The sequence below is a fragment of the Vipera berus genome, assembly GCF_964194415.1.
Source record: "Vipera berus genome assembly, chromosome: 1".
Lineage (NCBI taxonomy): Eukaryota > Metazoa > Chordata > Lepidosauria > Squamata > Viperidae > Vipera > Vipera berus.
Genome location: NC_138202.1, coordinates 117352899 through 117374468, shown reverse-complemented (window position 1 = coordinate 117374468; position 21570 = coordinate 117352899). Strand labels below are relative to the sequence as shown.

Genomic DNA, 21570 nt, shown 5'->3' with positions numbered 1-21570 from the left:
GTGACTGCAGATAATCTGCAGGAGATGAAAATAGGAAGACAAAAAAAAACCACAGGAGAAATAATGCTGGCCAGCAGAAAAAGAATCTGTGAATTTTCTTATGTTGCTTAACTGCAATGCTCAGGCATCCTGGCCAATTATGAAGGAGGCTGAAAAATTTAGTTCAGCAATATTTAACCAAAGTCTTCTAATTTTAGACTGTGCGGGGTCAATTTAATCTGTGAGTTCATTTGGATCGAGAACTTTCCTTGGGTGGGCTTAATTTATTACAGTAAATTTGTCTTTTTTGATCAGGCTTGTTTTCCAGTTCAGCTGATAATAGATTAAATAAAACTGTCAAACAGATGAAGTCAGAACTGAGATCTTAAAGGAAGCCATACAAATGAAGACTAGTAATAGTTACTACTCATCATACAAATTAGCAATAATAAAAATCCAGCTTTGATCCAACAACTAAGTCTGTGACAGAGACATATAATGTGTTGTCCCAAAATAACATTTGCATCCTTAAAACTCTGGGTTCAGTTTTCAAAGCTCCTCCAAAAATTGCAACAATCTGTAAATCTTCTTGTGATAAAAGAGGAAATTATTAATTATGCTGGGAGTAATCCTATTCCCATAACTAAAAAGTATTCATTTGGACCACTTTTGGTAGTATGACCCTTAGCACAGCATTAAACAGCCCATAATAGTGCTTCTTAAAAAATACCCTTGCTATAATGAATGAGAAACCCTACTTTAAGATTTAAATAAATTAAATCAAGTTGTTAATTACCGTATATACTTGAGTATAAGCCGAATTTTTCAGCCCACTTTTTGGGCTGAAAAATTCCACTTCGGCTTATACTCCAGTCAACAAAAAAACTTACCGAGGACTTGTGCGCGGCCGAGGCTTTGGTGCTTCCGGGATCGCGCGCACCTCTCCCAAGCCACCGCCGTCCGAGACCTGCCGAAGTTTGGGGAGGTTTGGGGAGGTGCGCGCGCACCTCCCCAAACCTCCCCAAACGTCGGCAGGTGTCCGTTCCTCCGCGCCCTGCCTGCCTGCTTCTTTCCGCTGCGGAAAGAAGCAGGCAGGCAGGGCGCGGAGGAACGGACACCTGCCGACGTTTGGGGAGGTTTGGGCGCCTCCCCAAACCTCCCCAAACGTCGCCGGGTCTCCGTTCCTCCGCGCCCTGCCTGCCTGCTTCTTTCCGCAGCGGAAAGAAGCAGGCAGGCAGGGCGCGGAGGAACGGACACCTGCCGACGTTTGGGGAGGTTTGGGCGCCTCCCCAAACCTCCCCAAACGTCGCCGGGTCTCCGTTCCTCCGCGCCCTGCCTGCCTGCTTCTTTCCGCTGCGGAAAGAAGCAGGCAGGCAGGGCGCAGAGGTCCGGAGACCTGCCGATGTTTGGGGAGGTTTGGGGAGGTGCGCGCACACCTCCCCAAACCTCCCCAAACTTCGGCAGGTCTCCGGACGGCGGCGGCTTGGGAGAGGTGCGCGCGATCCTGGAAGCACCGAAGCAAGTCCTCGGTAAGCTCCGGGCGGTCACTTGCTTCGCGTCTCCTGAGGGAAGGGGGGGCGACTGGAGCGGGCGTGTTTCCTCGCCTGCTGGGCGCCGTGATTTGCCCGGGGAACGCGCGGGCCCCGAATGGCAGCGTGGAGCGAGGAAGCTGACAGCCAGGGCTTCCCTGAGAGCCGCGGCCACACAGGGTATTCCTGTGTATTCAGGCTTGCAAAATGGCGGATCGAGCCTCTGCTGGCGGCAGAGGCTTGCAGAACGGCGGATCGGCTTATACTCGAGTCAACAACTTTTTCCAGTTTTGGGGGGTGAAATTGGGGGTCTCGGCTTATACTCGAGTCGGCTTATACTCAAGTATATACGGTACTTTTACTTGAACTCTTTCTTGCTGCCTTTTGCCCTGAAGATTTGCTATTCTTTTGAATTATATTGATTTGGGGGTTAGTAATCGAATTTCTTGGGTGAGTGATATTTGCTTGCTATCAAAATAGACATTTAATATTAAATCTGTGACCGCTTATTGTTTAGTTAGTTAACTTGTTTCTCTTCTTTAGAGCAACCAAAAGTATTGTGAGATTTACTCAGCTTTCAATATAGCATACTACCATGGATCTTCTGCTTTTACTGAAAATGTGTGAAACAAAAGTATCTGTTAGTAGTTAAGGTCAAACTAAATTCCTCTTTTTAAAACCAATTGTGCTTTTTGCTTGTAAGGTAAATATAATATTTATAATAAAGTGGAATAATTATATTAATTCTTTACAAATTTTAAATTAGGCAACCTGAATTCTGCAGAAATTCTGGACATTTGCATTTTGTTTTCAATGTGTGTAATTCATTTTTCCTGGTAATGTCATTGAGCAATATAACTGACTGCTGACGGTAGGAAAAGCAACTGAAGTTCTTTCTGGTAAAACTTCCCAGGCATTTCAATAAATGTTTTTTTAAGTGCTGATTTTAAAAAAATAAAACAATGAATCGTCATCTATTTTGCCCTTCAGCAGAATTTTGGAGCAAATATGGTGGTAATGTTTTAATTGGGAGGAGGTAAACTCATTAACTTTAATCTAAAAAGGTATATAAGTGTTTTGAATTGTATTACAGGGGTGTCAAACTCAATTTCATTGAGGGCCGCATCAGCATTGCGGTTGCCCTCAGGGGGCCGGGTGGGTATGGCCTGGGTGGGTGTGGCCTACTGGGTGGGCATGGCCAGCTCTACATCGTTCGCATCAAGGGTGCCTATGGGGGCCTGGGCAGGAGTGGGACAGATCTGAGGGTCTCTGGCAGAAGGAGGGTCTCTGAGCCACGGCCAAGGCAGTGGGGGCCGTTCCCTCACTGTTTCCAGGATGGCTTCGTGGGCCACATGAAACCACTTTGCGGGCCGGATCTGGCCCCCGGGCCTTGTGTTTGACATGTCTGTATTAGAATGTAATGGTAGTCCTATGAACCTGGAATTTTGATTCCATTCACTTTCCATAAGTTCTTCTTTCTGAATAGCTGTGAGGAGGAGTGATGGACTTATGAATTTTTTATTTCAGGAATCCCTAACCCCTTGTCCGTGGTCTGCTACTGGTCTGTGGCCTGTTGGAAACTGGTCCACGCAAGTGGTGGGCAAGTGGGCAAAGCTCCACTTGTGCATGCATGGGATTAGGTTGAACGTGTGAAACATCCCTTCTCCCCTGCTGCTGCTGCCGGTCTGTGGAGCCAGAAAGTTTGGGGACGGCTGTTTTATTTCATTAAGTGGGAAACATTCCAACTGCTAGGCAACCTTGGCTCTTTTATGATTCGTGGACTTCAACTCCCAGAATTCCTGAGCTGGCTGGCTCAGGAATTCTGGGACTTGAAGTCCACGAGTCATAAAAGTGCCAAGGCTGCCTACCCCTGTGCTAGACCATGCACAGAAAACAATTAGATTCTTAAAAAATGAATGAGATCATTAACCACTTTGTCCAAGATATTGTAGAGGAGAGATTATAATGAAACCAAGAGTTAAAAGAAAAAGATGTTGAATGTGAAAGTCTAACTTTTTCATTGGTTTCTTGGAGGGAAGTTGGAAGAATTGCAAAACTACTTAATTCTTTTTGTGTCATAAGGAACTCTACATTTATAGTCGTGGTTTTTTTTTATCAAACTGACTTGGGTTGTGTTGTACTCTGTGCCTCAGTTGTCTCTGTAAAATATCTTTTTGTCATATAATATCTGAAATGTGGTTGGCAGGTAGGGGAGTGATTATCAGACAAAAATTGGTCTCCTGGTTAAAGGGTTAGCCTAGGAACCAGGAGTCTGCAACTTGGTCCCACCTTAAGCATGAAAGCCAGCTGGGTGACCATGGGCTAGTGGTCTCTCTCTCAGCCCAACCCACCTCACAGTGTTGCTGCTGTGTGAAAAATAGGCAGAAGGAATATTATGTGTGTCCTTGCATTGAGTTAATAAAGCCAGAATAAAAAAATATCTATTAAAAAAGTAAATCAAGCTAACATTCTTTAATCTATTGTACCTCAGGCTCTTTAATTCCTATGGTAGGCAGTGTCATTCTTAAATATAGATTGCTGGCCCTACAGTGAGGTGGAGTAAAACTGTTTTGTTAGTAGAAGAAATTATAGTCCTTCTCTCTGGTGTTCCTTTTCAACCTTCAAGTTCTCTGCCTCATTAGAATTAAGGGATAAACTTGACTGAGCTTGTGCATTAATTCATGGCTTGCTTAAATCTGACTTACTGAATAAATCACAGTGGATGGTTTCATGCAACATGCTATAACATACTAGCAGTGAATGTTTCTACTCCTTCAAGTACTGTGGTAGTGTTGAAATATAAGTTCACACAAATTCAGTTTACTTTGTATAAAATAAAATGTGCCACTTTTTCTTTTGGTCCAGACATTAAACTGTCTCAGGCTAGGCTGACAAATCTGATATTTGTCAGAAATAGTAAGGGAGAAAAAAAAACAAGACAGGATAATATAACCTGCAGGAATGCCTGACCACATTGTGTGAAGCTGAGATACATATTCCAAACTTTAAATTCTTATCAGCTTCATTTCCTTCTTTAAGAATTAAGAGGTATTTTTTTTCTCATCCAGACCTGTTTTGCTGAAATTCGGAACTTAAAATATTTTTGCCCCTGTTTTTGGAGAGAGTTTTCCATCCTCCATGGCTTTCATTGGGGTATGTCCATTTCTGGAAGATGAGACCCTGTTTCAGATTTTCCATTTGGACCAGATGGAGGCCCAACAAGTGTCTCTCCTTGCTGCCTCAACTTCCCATTTCCAGCATGGTATAGTTAGCTTTTGTACTGAGCGGTGTTCCATACAGATATGTCAGCTGTTGATCCCCATCCAGAGATCCAGTTTCTTTACGCAGAGTTAGGTGCTTCCTGAGCAGGTTTAGAAAGGGCAATAGGTAGTAGGTCTACTTCATTCAAAGAGGTTTGTGGGGAGGAATATTATTAATTCTTTGCATCTTTGGGGTATTTTCCCCTCACATCTGACTTTTCTCTTAGCTAGCAGGTGGGTGGTGGTGGGGTTATGTATAATTGTCCTTTTTGTTGCTGCACAGGCCTACCTCTGCTGTATGATCTCATATAGAGATATACAGATGCAGTTTAGTAGTTTAGTGGATGATTTCTCTCTCTCTCTCTCTCTCTCTCTCTCTCTCTCTCTCTCTCTCTCTCTCTCTCTCTCTCTCTCTCTCTCTCTCTCTCTGAATGCTTTCCTTGGGGCATGGTATCTGTTAAAGACCAGATGTGACCTCTCCCTATAACTCTATCTTGCTTTCCCTGGCACAGAAATTAATCCAGTGAGGGAAACCACCTTTTGTTTTCTCCTCCTGAACTTGAAGGGGAGAACTCTGTGGTTTCCTTTATTTGAAGGATCCAAAGTCCATGAAACATTTTGAGGGAATGGACCATGGTTATGAGGACCTTGCACAAATGAAGTACTTGTTTTTTTGCCCAGGCTTCAGAAAGAGCCTGGCGAAGGGAGGAAAGAAGTGACAGATTTAGTAAGGATTATAAAACCATCAATCAGGAGAAGAGAAGATAAAATGCTCAGAGGGAAGGGGATTAATTTTATTTTTATTCCTCTGTGAACTCAAGTTCCAAACAGGCAGTGATTTTATGGAGGATTGCAACTAGGGAGGGAGTTCCCCCCCCTTCTTGATGGAAAAGGTTCCAGGTGGAGGGAACATTCAGAAAGAGAAACATTCCAGCATGGAGTTTTTTCCTGCTTTCTTGGCACAACTGCATATAACATTCCTTGAGTGTTATATCCATGACAGAAACAGAAGCCTGTGTCCTGCAGTGCTTTTGATTGTAGTCTCATCTGAGTGAGAACATTGGCTCTGAATGGTATTCGTCCAAATATCAGAGGGGGAAAAAAATCACACTACTGGATGCTGTTTCTGTGTCTGGGGACCTGGGTGGTTTGGAAAAACATTTAGTCTCACTATCTAGGCCACTTAATTTTCTCTCTGTGTAATGATTTGCATGCTGTCTTCACAAGCATGTAAGTCTTTGATTATGTCAACTGAAATGTGAAATAATGTGCCCATAAACATGTTTTTACTTCTCTTTAAAGAGAAAGTACCGTAAAATCATTTTGGGGCATACCTTACCATTCTAGATATATTACTGTGCCCCTCTTCCTTTTCCTATTTACTTCCTGAAGTGGATGTATATAGCTTGAACACTACAATTTGAATGTCCATTATAAGAGAAAATCTTAAATTGGATTATCTCTTTACAATTTAGTAATACAACAAGGTGAAATGTGAAAAGTCCCTTTCTTTATTACACAAGAGTTGTAGCCTTAATTGGAGGCTTAAATTATTTCAAGTTACCTGCTATTTACCATCATCCTTTTTATTGAAGAAAGTTCTAGATTGACCACAGCCCAAGGTTCATCCAGCTAATACATCACTATCAACAATAATATCTTCATATGTTTAAAGTATTATGACTTGTGGGCAGACACTGTTACTGTGTTTTAGTTTTTCCCCCTTAAGTTTTGCTTGTAATCCGAAGTGCTATACTTCTGCTACAGTTCAAAATTTATATTTTAAGAATAAAATACTGTGCAACTATAACAATTATATTTACCACATAAAGAATGGTATGTTCCTGATATGGCTTTTAATATCAGATCTAGAACTTATGTGAATTCCTCCTGTTTCCGCCCACCTCCCCCTTTGCATGAGTGAAATCTTTTCGGAACTATATAAATCCTAAAATCATGAGAATATCTGATTTTCTGTATAAAAAAGCAAAGCTCTTAAAGCTTAAAACCCCATTCCTGGGAAAAGATCATCAGACAGAAAGTATTTTTTTAGATATATATTTTTCTTTAACAGGTGAAGTTTGTTCTGTCAAGAGTAGCTTGGTTTTACTGCTTTGGCTCATCAGTGATATCACATGGATTCAAAAAATTTCTATGAATCAAGCAAAAAATACAGAACTTGTTAAATCTCCAGGCAGAGTTTGGAATAATTTGGTTGGTTATTCAAAGAAAACCCTTCAGAATAAGATTTAGAAATAAAGAGAGGAGGCATTTCGTCTGACTTTGATTCTTCACCTTATGATAAATTCCGTCTCTGAATCTAAATGGCAGGACCCTTATCCTCTTTGCTACTTTGGAATGTGTATGTCTTGCAAAACTCCCACAAAATGAGCAAGTTACATTTTTATTAGACTAAACCACAAGCTACATAAAAACAGAGCTGAAACTATAAAGGAAAGAGTGAGTCAGATGGACAGGGGTGTCACTGCTCAAGACAGATTTATTTTTCAACATATTTAGAAATCTTTTGCTCCTCTCTTTGAAATACTTAGTCATTAAAAGCAAAATAAAGCTTCTTGATGGATCTACCTATAATTAAAAGGCAAATGTTTCAAACATGCATTAGGGGGTAAATAATATCAGACTCCTGATGTTTTAAAGATGTCTAAAAAATGAAAAAGGTCATTAATTGGCACTGATGGAACTCCTAATAGCTACCAGTCAAGTCTCCTGTGGAGGCCATTTCAAAGCTGACAGTATCTGAAGCACCCTTTCATTTCCAAGGTCACCTTTTCTTTGGCTAAAAATTAAAATGAAACAAATTCTGATAAGTTTTACTGTAATTGTGTTATCCTTTTCTAAAAAGTTTATGCATCATTTGTGAATATTGTCCTATTAATTTAAACCATAGGTTTAGAAAAATTATAGCATCTGTAGAAACCACAATAAATGAAGGTGCTTAATTGACCCTGACTGACCTCAACTAGAGTTGGACCAAGTTAATATTATATTTGGATGGGAGACTATCAGGAAATCCCAGGATTGCAGTCTTGACTTGGAAATTAAAAAATAAATAAATCCCAAAAGTGGCAGTGGCAAGTGGTTTCCATCAACTACCATGAAAACTGCATGAAACTCCAGGAAATGAGCTTGATTTGAGGGCATCTGTTTTTATTTTTTTCCTCACCAGCTGTCAGTAGGTTCTCTTCAGAGGCACAAGTCACTCCAGCCAGATGAGCTTCCGGCATATATGGAAGCTTTGATCTTGGAAGGCAAGCCTCCTACTCATCTGTAGGGAAGAATGCTTTCTACATACCAAGAAGTACTTACATGCATTTATTTATATCCTGCCTTTACTATTTTTGTAAATATCTCAAGGCATGAACACACCTACTACCTTCTCTTCCTATTTCCTTCACAACTGTGACCCTGTGAAGTGAGTTGGGCTGAAAGAAGGTGATGCCCAAAGTCACCCAGCTGGCTTTCATGCTTAAGGCAGAACTAGAATTCACATTCTCCTGGTTTCTACCCTGGTGCCTTTACCACTAGACAGTATTTTAAATTATTTTTTGAAGGGATAGTGACAGCAAATGGTTAAAGCAGAGTTTGCAAGAATTAGTCTTTTTATTTACTGGTATCACTGCAGTTCAGCACATGTAGAGGCTCCTATATGACAAATCTGATCACAGGCTCTTGCTGGAACAGTTCTGGAGTATACAGAAGTCAGCTTGCAAACAGACTAAAGGAACAGTTTGGGTGTATGGTGTGGAAGTGAGGGAAACAGAGATTATTGACTTTTTAATTTGCTTGCATAACAACCCTATGAGACAGCAAGTTGCTCTAAAGCACATGGTTTGTTCATTCATCTAAGCAGGAACTTGACATTTGGGCCTCCAACCTAAGTTCTGTTATGAAAGTTTGTTAGAATTGGTACTGCCAGTAATAGAATCAACCCTTCTGGGTAAGATAGCTAGATAGACAGATACACACAAACCCTTTTACCTCTCAGCATATTCATTTATGGAGAAAACAGGCACAATTAAATAGCATATATGTCCCTATCAGATAACAGAATGCATGCTGTTCATTGTGGTTTCCTGAGTTAAAAATGTAGATGTACTTCCTTAAAAAGGTTGGGTTATATACAGTATTATAGGGTGTATGGACAGCAATTCCTGTGTGAACTGAAAAATGTGGAAGTGGCAACCACCAGGGATAATCAGCATGATCTGTTAAATGAGCGTGCTGCTTCTTCCCATCTCCCTCTGAATGGGGAATTGGCTAGATAGCTGCTTCAGTAGCTAAAGTTTGGCAGGGTGTAGTGAGAGTAAAGGACTTCTGGATGTATGTCACGGTTGAAGGCTGCAGGGAACATATGCCTAAAGTCTTTGGACCGTGACAGTAGAGTAATACTGTTTGAAGGGTACAGGAGGTTCTATAGGACATATGACAAATTATTTATTTAAAAATCTTAATCACCTAATAGCCAAAGGTCCCTGGACACTTTACAATAAGTGTACAATAAGTACAGTTTGAATAAAAACATCTACAATAATATCAAATGAAATGGAAAATGAAATGATATATCAACCAGATAGAAGCAAGACAGTATCATATCATAGAACTAAGGAGAAACTTCCTGAGAGTTAGAACAATGAATCAGTGGAACAACCTGCCTCCAGAAGTGGTGAATGCTCCAACACTGGACGTTTTTAAGAAGAGACTGCCCAGCCACTTGTCTGAAATGGTATAGGGTTTCCTGCCTGAGCAGAGGGTTGGACTAGATGACCTCCAAGGTCCCTTACTACTACTACTACTACTACTATGTCGTCGTCTTCTTCTTCTTCTTCTTCTTCTTCTTCTTCTTCTTCTTCTTCTTCTTCTTCTTCTTATTATTATTATTATTATTATTATTATTATTATTATTATCATCATCATCTAAAATCATAGAAGTTAAAAACAAGAACCAAGGCAGTGTCATCTAAAACAAGCACAGTTTAAAGGCAATTACAAGGTGGGAGGGAGGAAATAAGTCTTCAACTGGTACTTGTCAGCCCCATTACATAAACCAGACAATGAAATCAACTCCCTAGGATGTCTGCAACTCTTTTTATTGAGACCGATTAGAATAGCAGCAACATACAACTCTGATTTTGTTGTACCTCCCTTCTAGTTTAGTGAATTAAAGAGGTGTTCATCTCGGCTGTTTCTGACTGTTACCTGGATGTTCTGGATTTTAAAAATGCCGCTTAGGCCCTCTTACCTTGGCCTGCTGATTTCCCTCAAGATCATTTTCCTTATTCTCTACAGGACCAAAATGAGACTAATGTGGGCACTAGGCAAAGTACTCCTGCTTCCTTATTATTGTCATGCCAGTTGAATCTCTGTTTCTTTTTGGAGCAATTTTGTTTCCTGTTGTTATCTTCTTTACTGTAAGTAAGCTTTCTTCGAACAGTATAAATTTAAATGTTGCTAAAGGAAATGCCTTATGACATTGGTGGTAAACCTATGGCACACATGCCAGAGGCGGCACTCAGAGCCCTCTCGGTGGGCACACATGCCGTTGCCCCAGCCCCGCCTCCCCCAGCGCCCCCTCCTTACCAGAAGCCCCCCCAGAGAGTCGACCCCAGGCATGGCCTGTGCAGAGCAGCGCAGCCAAGAACATGGCAGCCAGGCAGCAGGGACAAGTTTCCACCTTCGCACCCCGAAGCGCACAGATGGTGGTGCTGGGTGCGGGTGGAGGGCATGGCTGCCATGGTGCTACAGGGCCGTCTGGGTGATCAGCGGGCGGTGGAGGCGGTGGGTAGGCCTGTGAGTGGGCGGGGTGGAGCAGGGGGTAGAGCGGGGGTGGAGCAGGGGCAGGCGGCAGAGCAGGTAGGCGGGCCAGGGGGGCGGGGCGGGTTTTGGGCACTTGGTCTCTAAAAGGTTCGCCACCACTGCCTTATGATGATTGGCATCAAATAATTACCTTATAAGTCTTATCTTTCTTTCCAGAGTTATATGGATGCTTTGTACAACTTGATAGACGATAGCTAGACTGACATATTGTGTAAGGCATGGTATGGAATCATGATTTATTACAGTGTTGGGCAATGTGTAGCCTGTGGGGCATATCTGCCTCCCGCCCAGTGCCAGAATTTAGTGGTAAAAATTGCAATATTTTGTGCTTTTGTTTTACAATTAATGGGTGGATCGGGAGCAGGGGAATTTGAGGGGAGCAAAGTACTCCCATTTACTTAATACCCAACCCCCCTCAAAAAACAGCTATCATTTTAATAAAATGCATAATTAAATTTGGTTTTGAGGAAACCACAGATAGTAAACTGTAACTATTGTACCAGGAATTCATATTAATGACAAGTTCATTCCACCCAGTGTGCTATGAATGGCTTTGAGAGGTGGCAAATGCCAAAATTAATGTTAACCCTCAGGAAAGTTCATGCGAAAAAGTGCAGATTAAAACTTATTGTCCTTTTCAGGAACTTCTTGTTTTAACCAGCTGTGGCACATGTGTCATAATACTTGAAACTGATGGAAATTTCCATATAAATGTGGTTAGCACTGTAACTGTAAGCAAGAAGATGCAGCCAGTGTTTGTTTGTGCACATCAACAGCAAATTTGTGCATAAGCAAAAGAACCAAGGAACCTCTCGGTAAAGGATGCTTTTCGATCCAAAACTTTTCAGAAGCCTTCTTTGAGTAAAACTTTTGAATGGTAGTTGTCATCAGCTTGATGTGTAAATATTTAGGTTTGTTTTTCCTCTCTTAACTTGTATGCAGTGACTAGAAATTTTAGAATTTTATTCTACCAACCCAATAGAATGTGGGAAATAAATTGTGGATCCTGATTCTGCCTGCCTGTCGCCTAGCTAAATAGAACAGGATCAAATTGTTGCATGGGAAGAAGCCAGATTTAGAAAAAATGAGTTTGAAAATGGATCTGTGCAGAGAAAAAAAATCCCCAATTTTCCTTAATGCATCTTTGTGGAAGAGGCAGTTGGACAATAACTTAGCATGTTGCTGAGGATTCCAGTCTAAGACATCCCCTTTCCCATCAAATGATGTAGAGCTGCACATTTGCAGTATGCCTGGGCTTCCCAGTATACATCAGTAAATGAAATCACAACATTTTATTTCATTATTCAGAAGAAAGTAGAAACACTCCCAACTGCTAGTAAAGTGGTTGGAAGAATTCCAGCAATTGTGCACTACATATTTCCCTTCTGTGTTTAAAATGCAATTTTACAAAATGGCTAAAAATTGGGAATTGGAAAGTGTGGGTTGAGATATAGGAGCAAATAACTTTCCTTTTTATTTTGATCATTATATTCCTGAAAGTAAAGGTGCTTTTTTCCCCTCTAGCATGTTTACATGTGAGATATCTGAGGAATATGAGTGGGTAAGATTGCGCTTTCACCTGACAAGCTTTTCAGTATCCTAATCATGGAAAGCAGGAAGGCTAGGATTAGGGCTACACATGTTTTTAAATATCTTCATTGTTCCTGAATGAAACGATTTCCCCAAGGGTAGAAATGTTACTCTGCCTACAGAACAGAGTTTAAATAAAGTGTTCTACATTTTGAATCTCTGTGACATTAAAAGTTATAGCTTAATAAGGATGGAAAATATCAGATATGTTAAAGGCAAAGCATTCACATCCCTTGAAAAACTTTGCTTTTAATTAGCCTATTTTTAGAAACACAAAATAACTCGAGTGCTTAGTGCAATAATGGAAATACCCACTACTTCTCGTTCATATTTCCCATTGTCATTGTTTCTCAACTTCAGCAATTTAAGATGTGTTCACTTCAACTCCCAGAATTCCCCTAGCCTGCTCAGTGTTGTTTCCTTGTCTGGTCATTATCCCATTCAACATTCTGGCTGGGAGAATTCTGGGAGCTGAAGCCCTCACATCTTAAAGTTGCTGAGGTTGAGAAACATTTACACTGTTCTGTTCAGCCTGCCATCCTACATCCCAGTGTATTGTGGCTTTTTCTTCTAACTCTATATCCACCACATGTCGTAATGTGTAGACTGGTTAAATATGTATTTGACATTGCCTGATAACAGGGAGAGTTCTGTAGTTTATACCAAAAAAACTCAATTTCAAGAGTTGGCACAGAAGGTTTTGCTTTTAAAAGCAGCATCTCAGAAGTGGAATGTTAGACATTATCAGTACTTTTGTCCTTCAACAAAATTGGTGTGGGAGACTGGAAAAAAAATGGAAGGATGAACTAAAATGTGAATTTGTAAAGCTGAATAGAAATATTGGCTGCATTGGCTTGCAGATTCAAATACCCCGGTGTCTCAGTAGAACTGCTGTGTATTTGGTTGGAAAAAGTCAGTAAATATAGTCTGTAATAATCATTAGCAGAGACATGGCTTTAAATCAGGGGTCTTCAAACTTGGCCCTTTTATGACTTGTGGACTTCAACTCCCAGAATTCCTCAGCCAGCGTGCCTGACTGAGGAATTCTGGGAGTTGAAGTCCACAAATCATACAAGGGCCAAGTTTGAAGACCCCTGCTTTAAATAGTAGCTCCAAAGGAGGAACCAAAGGTTTGATGAATATTTTAAGCTAATAGATAGAAGTGTTCCAAATCCTTTTCTCTGCATTTTTTGTAATTCTGGGAATACAGATGTTCATTTTAGCTGTTCTGCTGATTTTTCCTCATGCCAACGTATAATCCATCTTTTCTCAATAATCTTTTCTGATATTATAAATAAACTTGGGATCAGTGCTCCATCTGGATAAAGATACTGTCTCTGAGTTGCTTCCAAACACTGGAATGCACTCCCTTAGAAGTTGTGCTGGGCCTTATGCCTTCTGCTTTTAGGAAAAGAAATAAAAACTTTCATTTTAAGCAGATTAGTTTGAATTAGTAGTCATTTAAAACATTTTAATAAGATTTTAATCATATAAGTTATATTTTGTTAGTTATCTTGAAAGCTATCTAGGTTGAAACGTGCGTATTAATTGTGAATGACAACAGCTCTGACTCTACCATTTCTGTAAGCCTGACTGAGCACAACAAACCAAGAAATCAACTCTAGAGAAAAGTTAAAACTACTTTTATTGAGATCAGCTGTAATAACAGGACATCGGAAATCTGATTATGTTTTCCCTCCTTCTATTACTTATAGTTCGATGAATTGGGGAGATATCTGCCAGAGATACTTCCATATGTTATCTGACTGTTGGGGACTTAAAATATGTTATATTTCTTGTCAACTTGGCAAGAAAGCTTGCATATCTCCTTCAAGGTATTCTTCCTTATGCTCTATAATACAGTTTTAGTTGATTTGCTGAGGATAAATATATTTATTATGTGCACGTTAATCTATCACCAAGTTTGGTACCAAAGAATTTAAGGAGAGCGATGGTGTTGAAATATATACAGGTAGTCCTCAGCTTATGACTGAGTTGCTTAGCAAACAGAGGTATGACAGATCTCCCCAGAGTTATTTACAACCTGGTTTTGAAGTTCCAATGGCTTTCCTTCACCCCCTAGCAGTCATGTGATCGTATTTTGGATGCAGTTACCTGATTTTACAGTTATTTGCAGCATCCTTTGTGACCATGATTTAACATGATTTTTGCCTGAAACCAGCATTTACTTCTGGTTTCCAGCAAAATGCCCATTGTGTACAATGGGTTCACTTAACCATGGTATTTGCTTAATGACCGCCACAAGAAAGGTGGTAAAATAGGGTGTGGTCTCATGGTAACCTGCTGAATGACTGACATGACTTATGATATAATGCCACGTTTAATAATTACAGTTGTAATTTAAGGAGTACCTGTAGGTGATTTCTGTACTTGGCAATGGATTAAAAATATTTTAATAACATATTCATAGAAAGACATTCTGGTGGTCTTTCAATCCTACTGTTTAGCTCCTCAAAGAAAACAATTCAGTGGCATGTAAGGAACAGCCTCCTCCCTTGAGTTTCAGGTGCGATGGATGGAGCCCAGGTATCTGTTTTCAGTACTAGGGATGAATCACAGTTGACAGCTGCAACTTCTCCACACCCCATGCCCTGAGAGCGAAATAGCAGTTTGTGTCTCTGCTGTTGTTGACATCATTGCGTAGACACCTTCTATTTTTATGACTGGGAATGCCCTTAGAGAAGGATGTCCTTAAAAATGGGAAATCCTAGGCAATCCAGTCTGGTAACTACTAGAAGACATAGAAATTTAGAAATTGGAATTAATGTACACAAAATGGGTTCCTTATTTATGGGTGTGCATGTGTACATTGTTTGAACATTTTGCATGTTTAGTATTTAATATTTACTACAAATGTGATTACGTATCTGGAGCAAAATGGTTGTGTAGGCAATCTATCTCATTTTAATGGATCCTAAAATGCCACCCCTCAAGTGCCTACATGTTGCCAGAGTTGCCATCCTTCTCTACTCAACTTGGGGTCTTCTCTCTGTGTACAACCTAGTGTGGAATCCCCCCCCCAATCATTAGCTTAAAGGCTTTCTTTGTCAAGCATGTTGGTGTAATGCAATTAAATAAGGACAGCAGCCATCTGGTCTGCTTTTTCTCGGGCTGGGGAATGCAGCATGCACATGCTCCTGCAAAGGCCGAATTGGGGCATTTTCTCCTTTCCCACCCTGCTGAGAGCCAGGGGCACTGATGATGCTGGGAAAAGGATGAGACTCTCATAGCCTTTGCTTTCTGTATTACAAAAACATATTTCAGAGGGATAAGAATGTTGAGAATCTCCGCAGTACCACTGTGTAAAACAAATGTAGGTTAAGATGAAGGAGGAAATGGAAAGTTTTTAGCCTCTCTCGCATCAGCTTTGCAAGAAAAGCCTGGAGAAGGACAAATTCTCCAAAGGGGAAGGTGATTATATGCAGGTAATTGGTATATTCCTAAAAGTGGTGAGAGCAAACAAGTCTCCTCCTCTAAACGCAGTCTGCTAATGCTGCTTGTTCAGTGTGAGGCACATTCAGGACTAGATGGGAGATTAGCTGTGCTCCTTTTGGCCCAGATGACTCAGTGACTGTTCAACTAATGTAACCTCTGACCTCCATTTTGTGAGACTCTGAAAACAATTCATTGCAGATACCGGACTTCTGCTGTTTAGAAATAAGACTTTTTATGCCTCTCTGGGTTACTGCATTTCTCTCCTCCCTTTTTTCCATAAAAGTAGATGGAAAAAAGGAACTATTGAGTTTGCTTGTTCTTGGATTCTTTAGGCATCGGATAGTCATTGGTGAGAGGACATCTTGCCTTTCCCTTCTATTTCCTGGTCAACAGCACAAAAATGCTGTGGTTGTGGTGGTGGCAAATTACGAACTCCATGAGAGCGGCTCAATATCTTTCTCCCCTTTACCTTACCTTCCTGCTGTACTAATGTTTTCTTTCAGCAAAACACTCCAAAATAGCATGGAATACTGTATTGTTTTACCATGAAATGAGAATTGCTGGCAAGTCCAGTCACAATATTACTTTAAAACTTATTTCAAAAGGGCTAAAATAGCACGTGGTGAATTAAGTGAGATAAGAGGTTGGCTGTGAAATATTTAATTTTTGGTCACCTATACCAGCCTACCTGAAGAGATCCTGTGTTTAATATACTTCTTGCATTAAAAAAGTACAAGTAGGAAATGTTTCTTCCTTGTTCCTTTCTTTGGGGCTTCAGTCTTCTGTAAACACATTGTTTCTGGCTTGTAGGCAAGAAAAATATGTGTACTTCCCATATTTATTTTGTCATACAAATGGAAACATTTTGAAGTGGAACTATTCATCTGAAAAGAAGTTTGCGCTCTGGAGGAGGATTTTACAAACCCTCTGTTTCCAGTAATAACATGGAAACCTAGCCTAACTAAGCAGCAATTCATAATTATATTTGATTGATCTTTGGACCTTTGAATAGAATAGAGCTGGTAGGGGCCTTGGAGGTCTTCTAGTCCAGCCCCCTGCTCGAGCAGGAGAACCTGTACCATTTCAGACAAGTGACTGTCTAGTCTCTTCTTAAAAAACTCTAGTGATGGAGCGCCTACGATTTTTGAAGGCAAGCTCTTCCACTGGTTAATTGTCCTCAATGTTAGGAAGTTTCTCCTTAATTCTAGGTTGCTTCTCTCTTTGGTCAGTTTCCAACCATTGTTTCTTGTCTTGTCCTCTGATGCTTTGGAGAATAATTTTACACCTTTTTCTTTGTGGCAGCCCCTCAAATACTGGAATACTCCTATCATGTCTCCCGTATTTCTTCTTTTCTTTAGACTAGCCAAACCCAAGTCCTGGCCTTTAAAAGTTCGTGGCTTTGTGCAATTTGAATATCCAGTCAGCTGTTTTTGTGACTTAAGATCTTTTGTCCTAAGAGCCTGGCAACCTTTTACAACCTTCCTACCTAAGATAGAATAAATTGCTATAAAGATGGAGATTGTTTAGCTAATGTTCCTCAATGAACAACATGAATAATGAGTAACAGCATGAATAACAATCACAAGATTGCATCCCAGGCACCGAAGTAGGCATATACTTACTTCAAGTGCAACAAAATCAGACATAGCAGATGTATTGCCATTGAGTGAAGAACAAAGGAGAAATTGGGACAGTGGTAGGGCACATTTTGAGAAAAGACTAAAATCTTTTACCTGCCACCTTTCCACCAGTAGATTAGGATTAATATTTTGCTATCTTTTTTTATTCATTTATTTTTTCTCTAAATAGTTAAATGTGAATGTTCAATGGTGTTTTGAATGTATGTAAACCATAGTATATTGTAGTGAGATGATATTACGTTAATGTTGAAAATAAATAATGCCATATGTGATCTGTCTTCTCTAATTTTACCTAATGAAAAAACCTGGCCTCAAAGTACTTGTGGATGAAATGTAAGAAATTGTGTTTTCCCCCCTCTTAGAATGCAAAATGCAAAGTAGGAGGACTGAAAAAAAATGTGGAAACTAATTCTGTAAAATGAGAAAATGTGTACAGAAGGAAATGTCCAAGTTTGTCTTTATCCAAACTTGATATCCAATATCAAAAAGTGTGGATTTGAGATACTGCTCTGTGCAAAAATCTCCCAAAACAAAACACTTTCCTGTAAATGGCCCTTTCACGGTTGTTTAAATTTCTTAATTGAGCAGATTAAAATCACGTGAACCCTCTTCCCCAATTGGTCATTGGTTTTTGTGTGCATGTTTCCAAAAAGTAAATGAAAGCCACAATAAAGGATAACTACAATAACAATAATTCAGGTAGGCTTTGTATTCCTTAAATCATGGTTAGTTAATGCTATGAAGTTATTGTAATTCAGTTAGAACAGTTAGAACAATTAACCAGTGGAACAACCTGCCTCCAGAAGCTGTGAATGCTCCAACACTGGAGGTTTTAAAGAAGAGACTCGACAACCATTTGTCTGAAATGGTATAGGGTTTCCTGCCTGAGCAGGGGGTTGGACTAGATGACCTCCAAGGTCCCTTCCAACATCATCATCAACATCATCATCATCATCATCATCATCATATTATTATTATTATTATTATTATTATTATTATTATTATTATTATTATTATTATTTATTGTAGAACTGAACTGTTTCTGTCAACTGTCGTCTCTGGCTTTGATATTAGTGGCAAAGCAATGGCAGAACAGATTTAATGCAAGATCTGTGCCAATTCTCTCTAGGTTTATTGTCTTTTCATTTTTTGTTAATAATTTTATTGATGCATTTAATAAGCACAGTAAAAACTAATACAAACTAAACTAGAAGAAAAGAGAAAAGTACAGAAAGTACAGAAAAAAGAAAAACGTAGAAAAGAAGCAACAAAAATAATAATAAATAAATGGCTTTTAACCTTCATCACGCTGAGCATAAGCTAATATACTATTTTTTTATCCTCTTTTGAAGCAACAAATAAAAAAAATATTTTCTCCCCATAGATTTTTATAATTTAGAAATCATCATCTTTTTAATCCTATTTCAGCAAAAAACCAATTAGGAGTTAGCAGAAATATCCTTTTTGCTCTGCACAATCTTGACCTTTAAATTATTTCTGTGACATCCAGGATTTGATCTTTCATCATTCTTTAGCATTTAAAAGGAGTCTTCAAAGCTTTTATCAGATTACTTTGTAAATCCCATAAAGAGGCTTCATCCAGAATTTTTTGTTGTCGCTGTTCTATGTCAAGGTCCTTTTCTTGATTTGGCTTTTGTATTCCCATTTTAATAATTTCAGTTTTGCTGTCTTCCTTACCTTCAAACGCTATAATGTCTAAAAGTTTATCCGTTGAAATCTCTATTCTTTCTATTAGTTATTAATATTTCAGTCCAGTTTATAAAAACTTTTTAAAATAAAACAAAGTTATATTGTAGCCAGCTTAGTCATTTTAATTCTTTTTTGTCTGGTTCTTTAGTTCCCTCTAGTGTCCATTTGCAATATTCATAAAGCTTCAGTTTCTAACAAGCTTCATTCCATTTCAGTCCATGAGTTTATTACGGTATTTAATTTTATGTTTTTGCTTTGTAAGTCTTAAAGCAAAAATAACCAATATTCCAAATCTCTCTGGACTCCCAATCTGTTTAAAACTTTCTTAAATCAAAACCCCTTTTGGCTAATTGCATATTATTTTAAATTCTTAAGTCTCTGCTTAAAATTTCTTAAATCTGAAGAAGGTAAAACTCACTATGTGTCAAATTAAGCTTGCTGTTTTGAAGGTCTCTAATATCCATAAAGTGGTTAAATTGAACATTTACAAATGTATTTAGAAAGTGAGTTGGCTGGCTGTATGTCCTTATGAACGGCCCTACCACTGTGGAGAAGATGTTGTCTCCCCTAGCTTCTAGTGCTGATAACTGCAGGAGACTGTTTCCTGATCTCCTCATGAGGTGTTGCCATTCAGAGCACTTGTGAGGATCTCCCAAATCTCTCTTTCTCCAGAGATTCAATGGACCGGTCTACTTGCTGATCTTTTCTTCTTCATGGTAGTTGTCACCTCCACTTGTTGTCAGTCAACCATAACTCACACTGGGAGCTGTTTCATTGTCTTTTTATTATATTTTCACTAAGTGGGCCAACTTGCATGTCTTTGTGTGGCTTAAGAAAATTAATATATTTGATTATTGTCATTTTGTCAATGTGAATATTGCCGATATAGATTCTGCATTTTTCCTTCACCAGGCCAGATTCAGGAAATCAAGAACCATATGATTCTAATTGGTGTTACTGTATTTGTTTCTTTGCAGAAGCAGGATGATGACGCTGAAGATGAATTGGAAATTGCTATTGACAACACTGCTTTCATGGACGAATTCTTTTCAGAGGTAAACATTGCTGAGAAAAGAAAAAGTAGCTCTGAAATTAAAGCTGGGGCTTTAGAATAATAAAAGTGTGGAACATTGTGAGATTTATTTAATTGTGCTGTGAAAGCTCTTACTGGAGGAGATGCAAAAAGTTAGGGTTAGGGTTAGGGTTAGGGTAGTTGAGTAGTTGTTGAGGATGATAATAATTATAATGATAGGGTGAGGCAAACTGTTGTGATGCTAGGAGCAGCGAAGAAAGTAGGTCTGAATTCTGCATTGGTGCTCATGAAGCCATAAAGAGTGAATGTGAACATAATCTTAAAAATATTACCTTTAAACATATATGCCATTTGTATAGATGAGCGTGGAGTAAATGGTCGGTCCCTAGTGCATATATATGTCTAGATTGGCCATCGGGGAAACTGATTCTACTGGTAGATCAAAATACCTTATAAGAGAGCATCTTTCAGTTGTACGAACCAGAAGCAAAGCTCACACTTTTACCGACATTGGTGAAAATAATAGAACACTTCAACTGAATATTGATTCCCCCCCCCCAGCTTGTAGCTGGGATGGTGTGAGTAAATAGAAGATGAATTGCACTTTTGCTTGATGCAGAAGAAAGGTCTGCCTTGTTTTGTAAAATATATCCTTCAAATCACTGCCTGCAGAATGAGGCAAGAACATCATACAATTGCCTCCAACGATAAGAAAGCACTCTCCACCACTCGCATGATGGTCATTGCTGCTGCTATTGCTGTTTCTGTGTGAATTCCTGTAATGAAAATGAGCTTTGAGCCTTCAACTGACTTGACAGAATTTGGTCTTCCCTTCTTGGCCTCTGGCAGTGATTCCTTCTCAGCATCTTTTCATAATTTGCAGATTGAAGAGACTCGGCAGAATATTGACAAGGTTTCAAAGAACGTAGAAGAGGCAAAAAAGCTGTACAGCATTATCCTGTCTGCTCCTATCCCTGAACCAAGTGAGTAGGGTGTATTGTTTTCAGATATGCAGTGTTTTAACAATTCTGAGCCTAAATCTTCCTCAATTTTCTCTAAAACATTATATCTGTGTCAGGTAAAAGTAGAAAGATGGTTGCAGCTTCTGGAAAAAGCTAAATTATTTGCCATCTTGAATGGATTCATCTAGACTGGTGTGTGTGTGTGTGCTGTGTGTGGTGCAAAGGAGTGTTGTGACTCAGGGCCAGCCTGTGGGTCCGGCAGCCGGCTCAGATGTCTCGGATGACTCAGATGAGGGGGAGGAGGAGGGTGTGGAAGACGAACTGGCTGATGATGGCTTGGAGGCTTCGCAGAGCCCTCAGCCGGGGCCCTCTTCTCAGCTGCGTGAGCCCGATAGTGCGGAGGATGATGACCCACAGCTGGCCCTGTTCAAGGACGCCCGACGCAGGAGGCAGTCGAGCAGGAACAAACAGAGAAAGGCTGTGGGACTCCTCGGGAGGAGGCACAGGGAGGCCACGCCCTGAACTCTAAATAAAAGGAGTGTTTGGGGAAGGGCTGGTTGCTGAAAGCAACCC

The 21570-nt window shown here is 39.8% G+C and overlaps 1 protein-coding gene across 1 annotated transcript in view; it reads left to right on the top strand.

The window, feature by feature from the left end:
* The window catches only part of STX3 (syntaxin 3), a 40555-nt gene that overhangs the window by 2139 nt on the left and 16846 nt on the right, over positions 1-21570 (top strand). Inside the window, exons 2-3 of the mRNA XM_081314159.1 lie at positions 19980-20057; positions 20919-21018. Of these exons, the coding sequence (XP_081170285.1) occupies positions 19980-20057; positions 20919-21018 (178 nt within the window). The remainder of the gene's footprint in view (positions 1-19979; positions 20058-20918; positions 21019-21570) is intronic.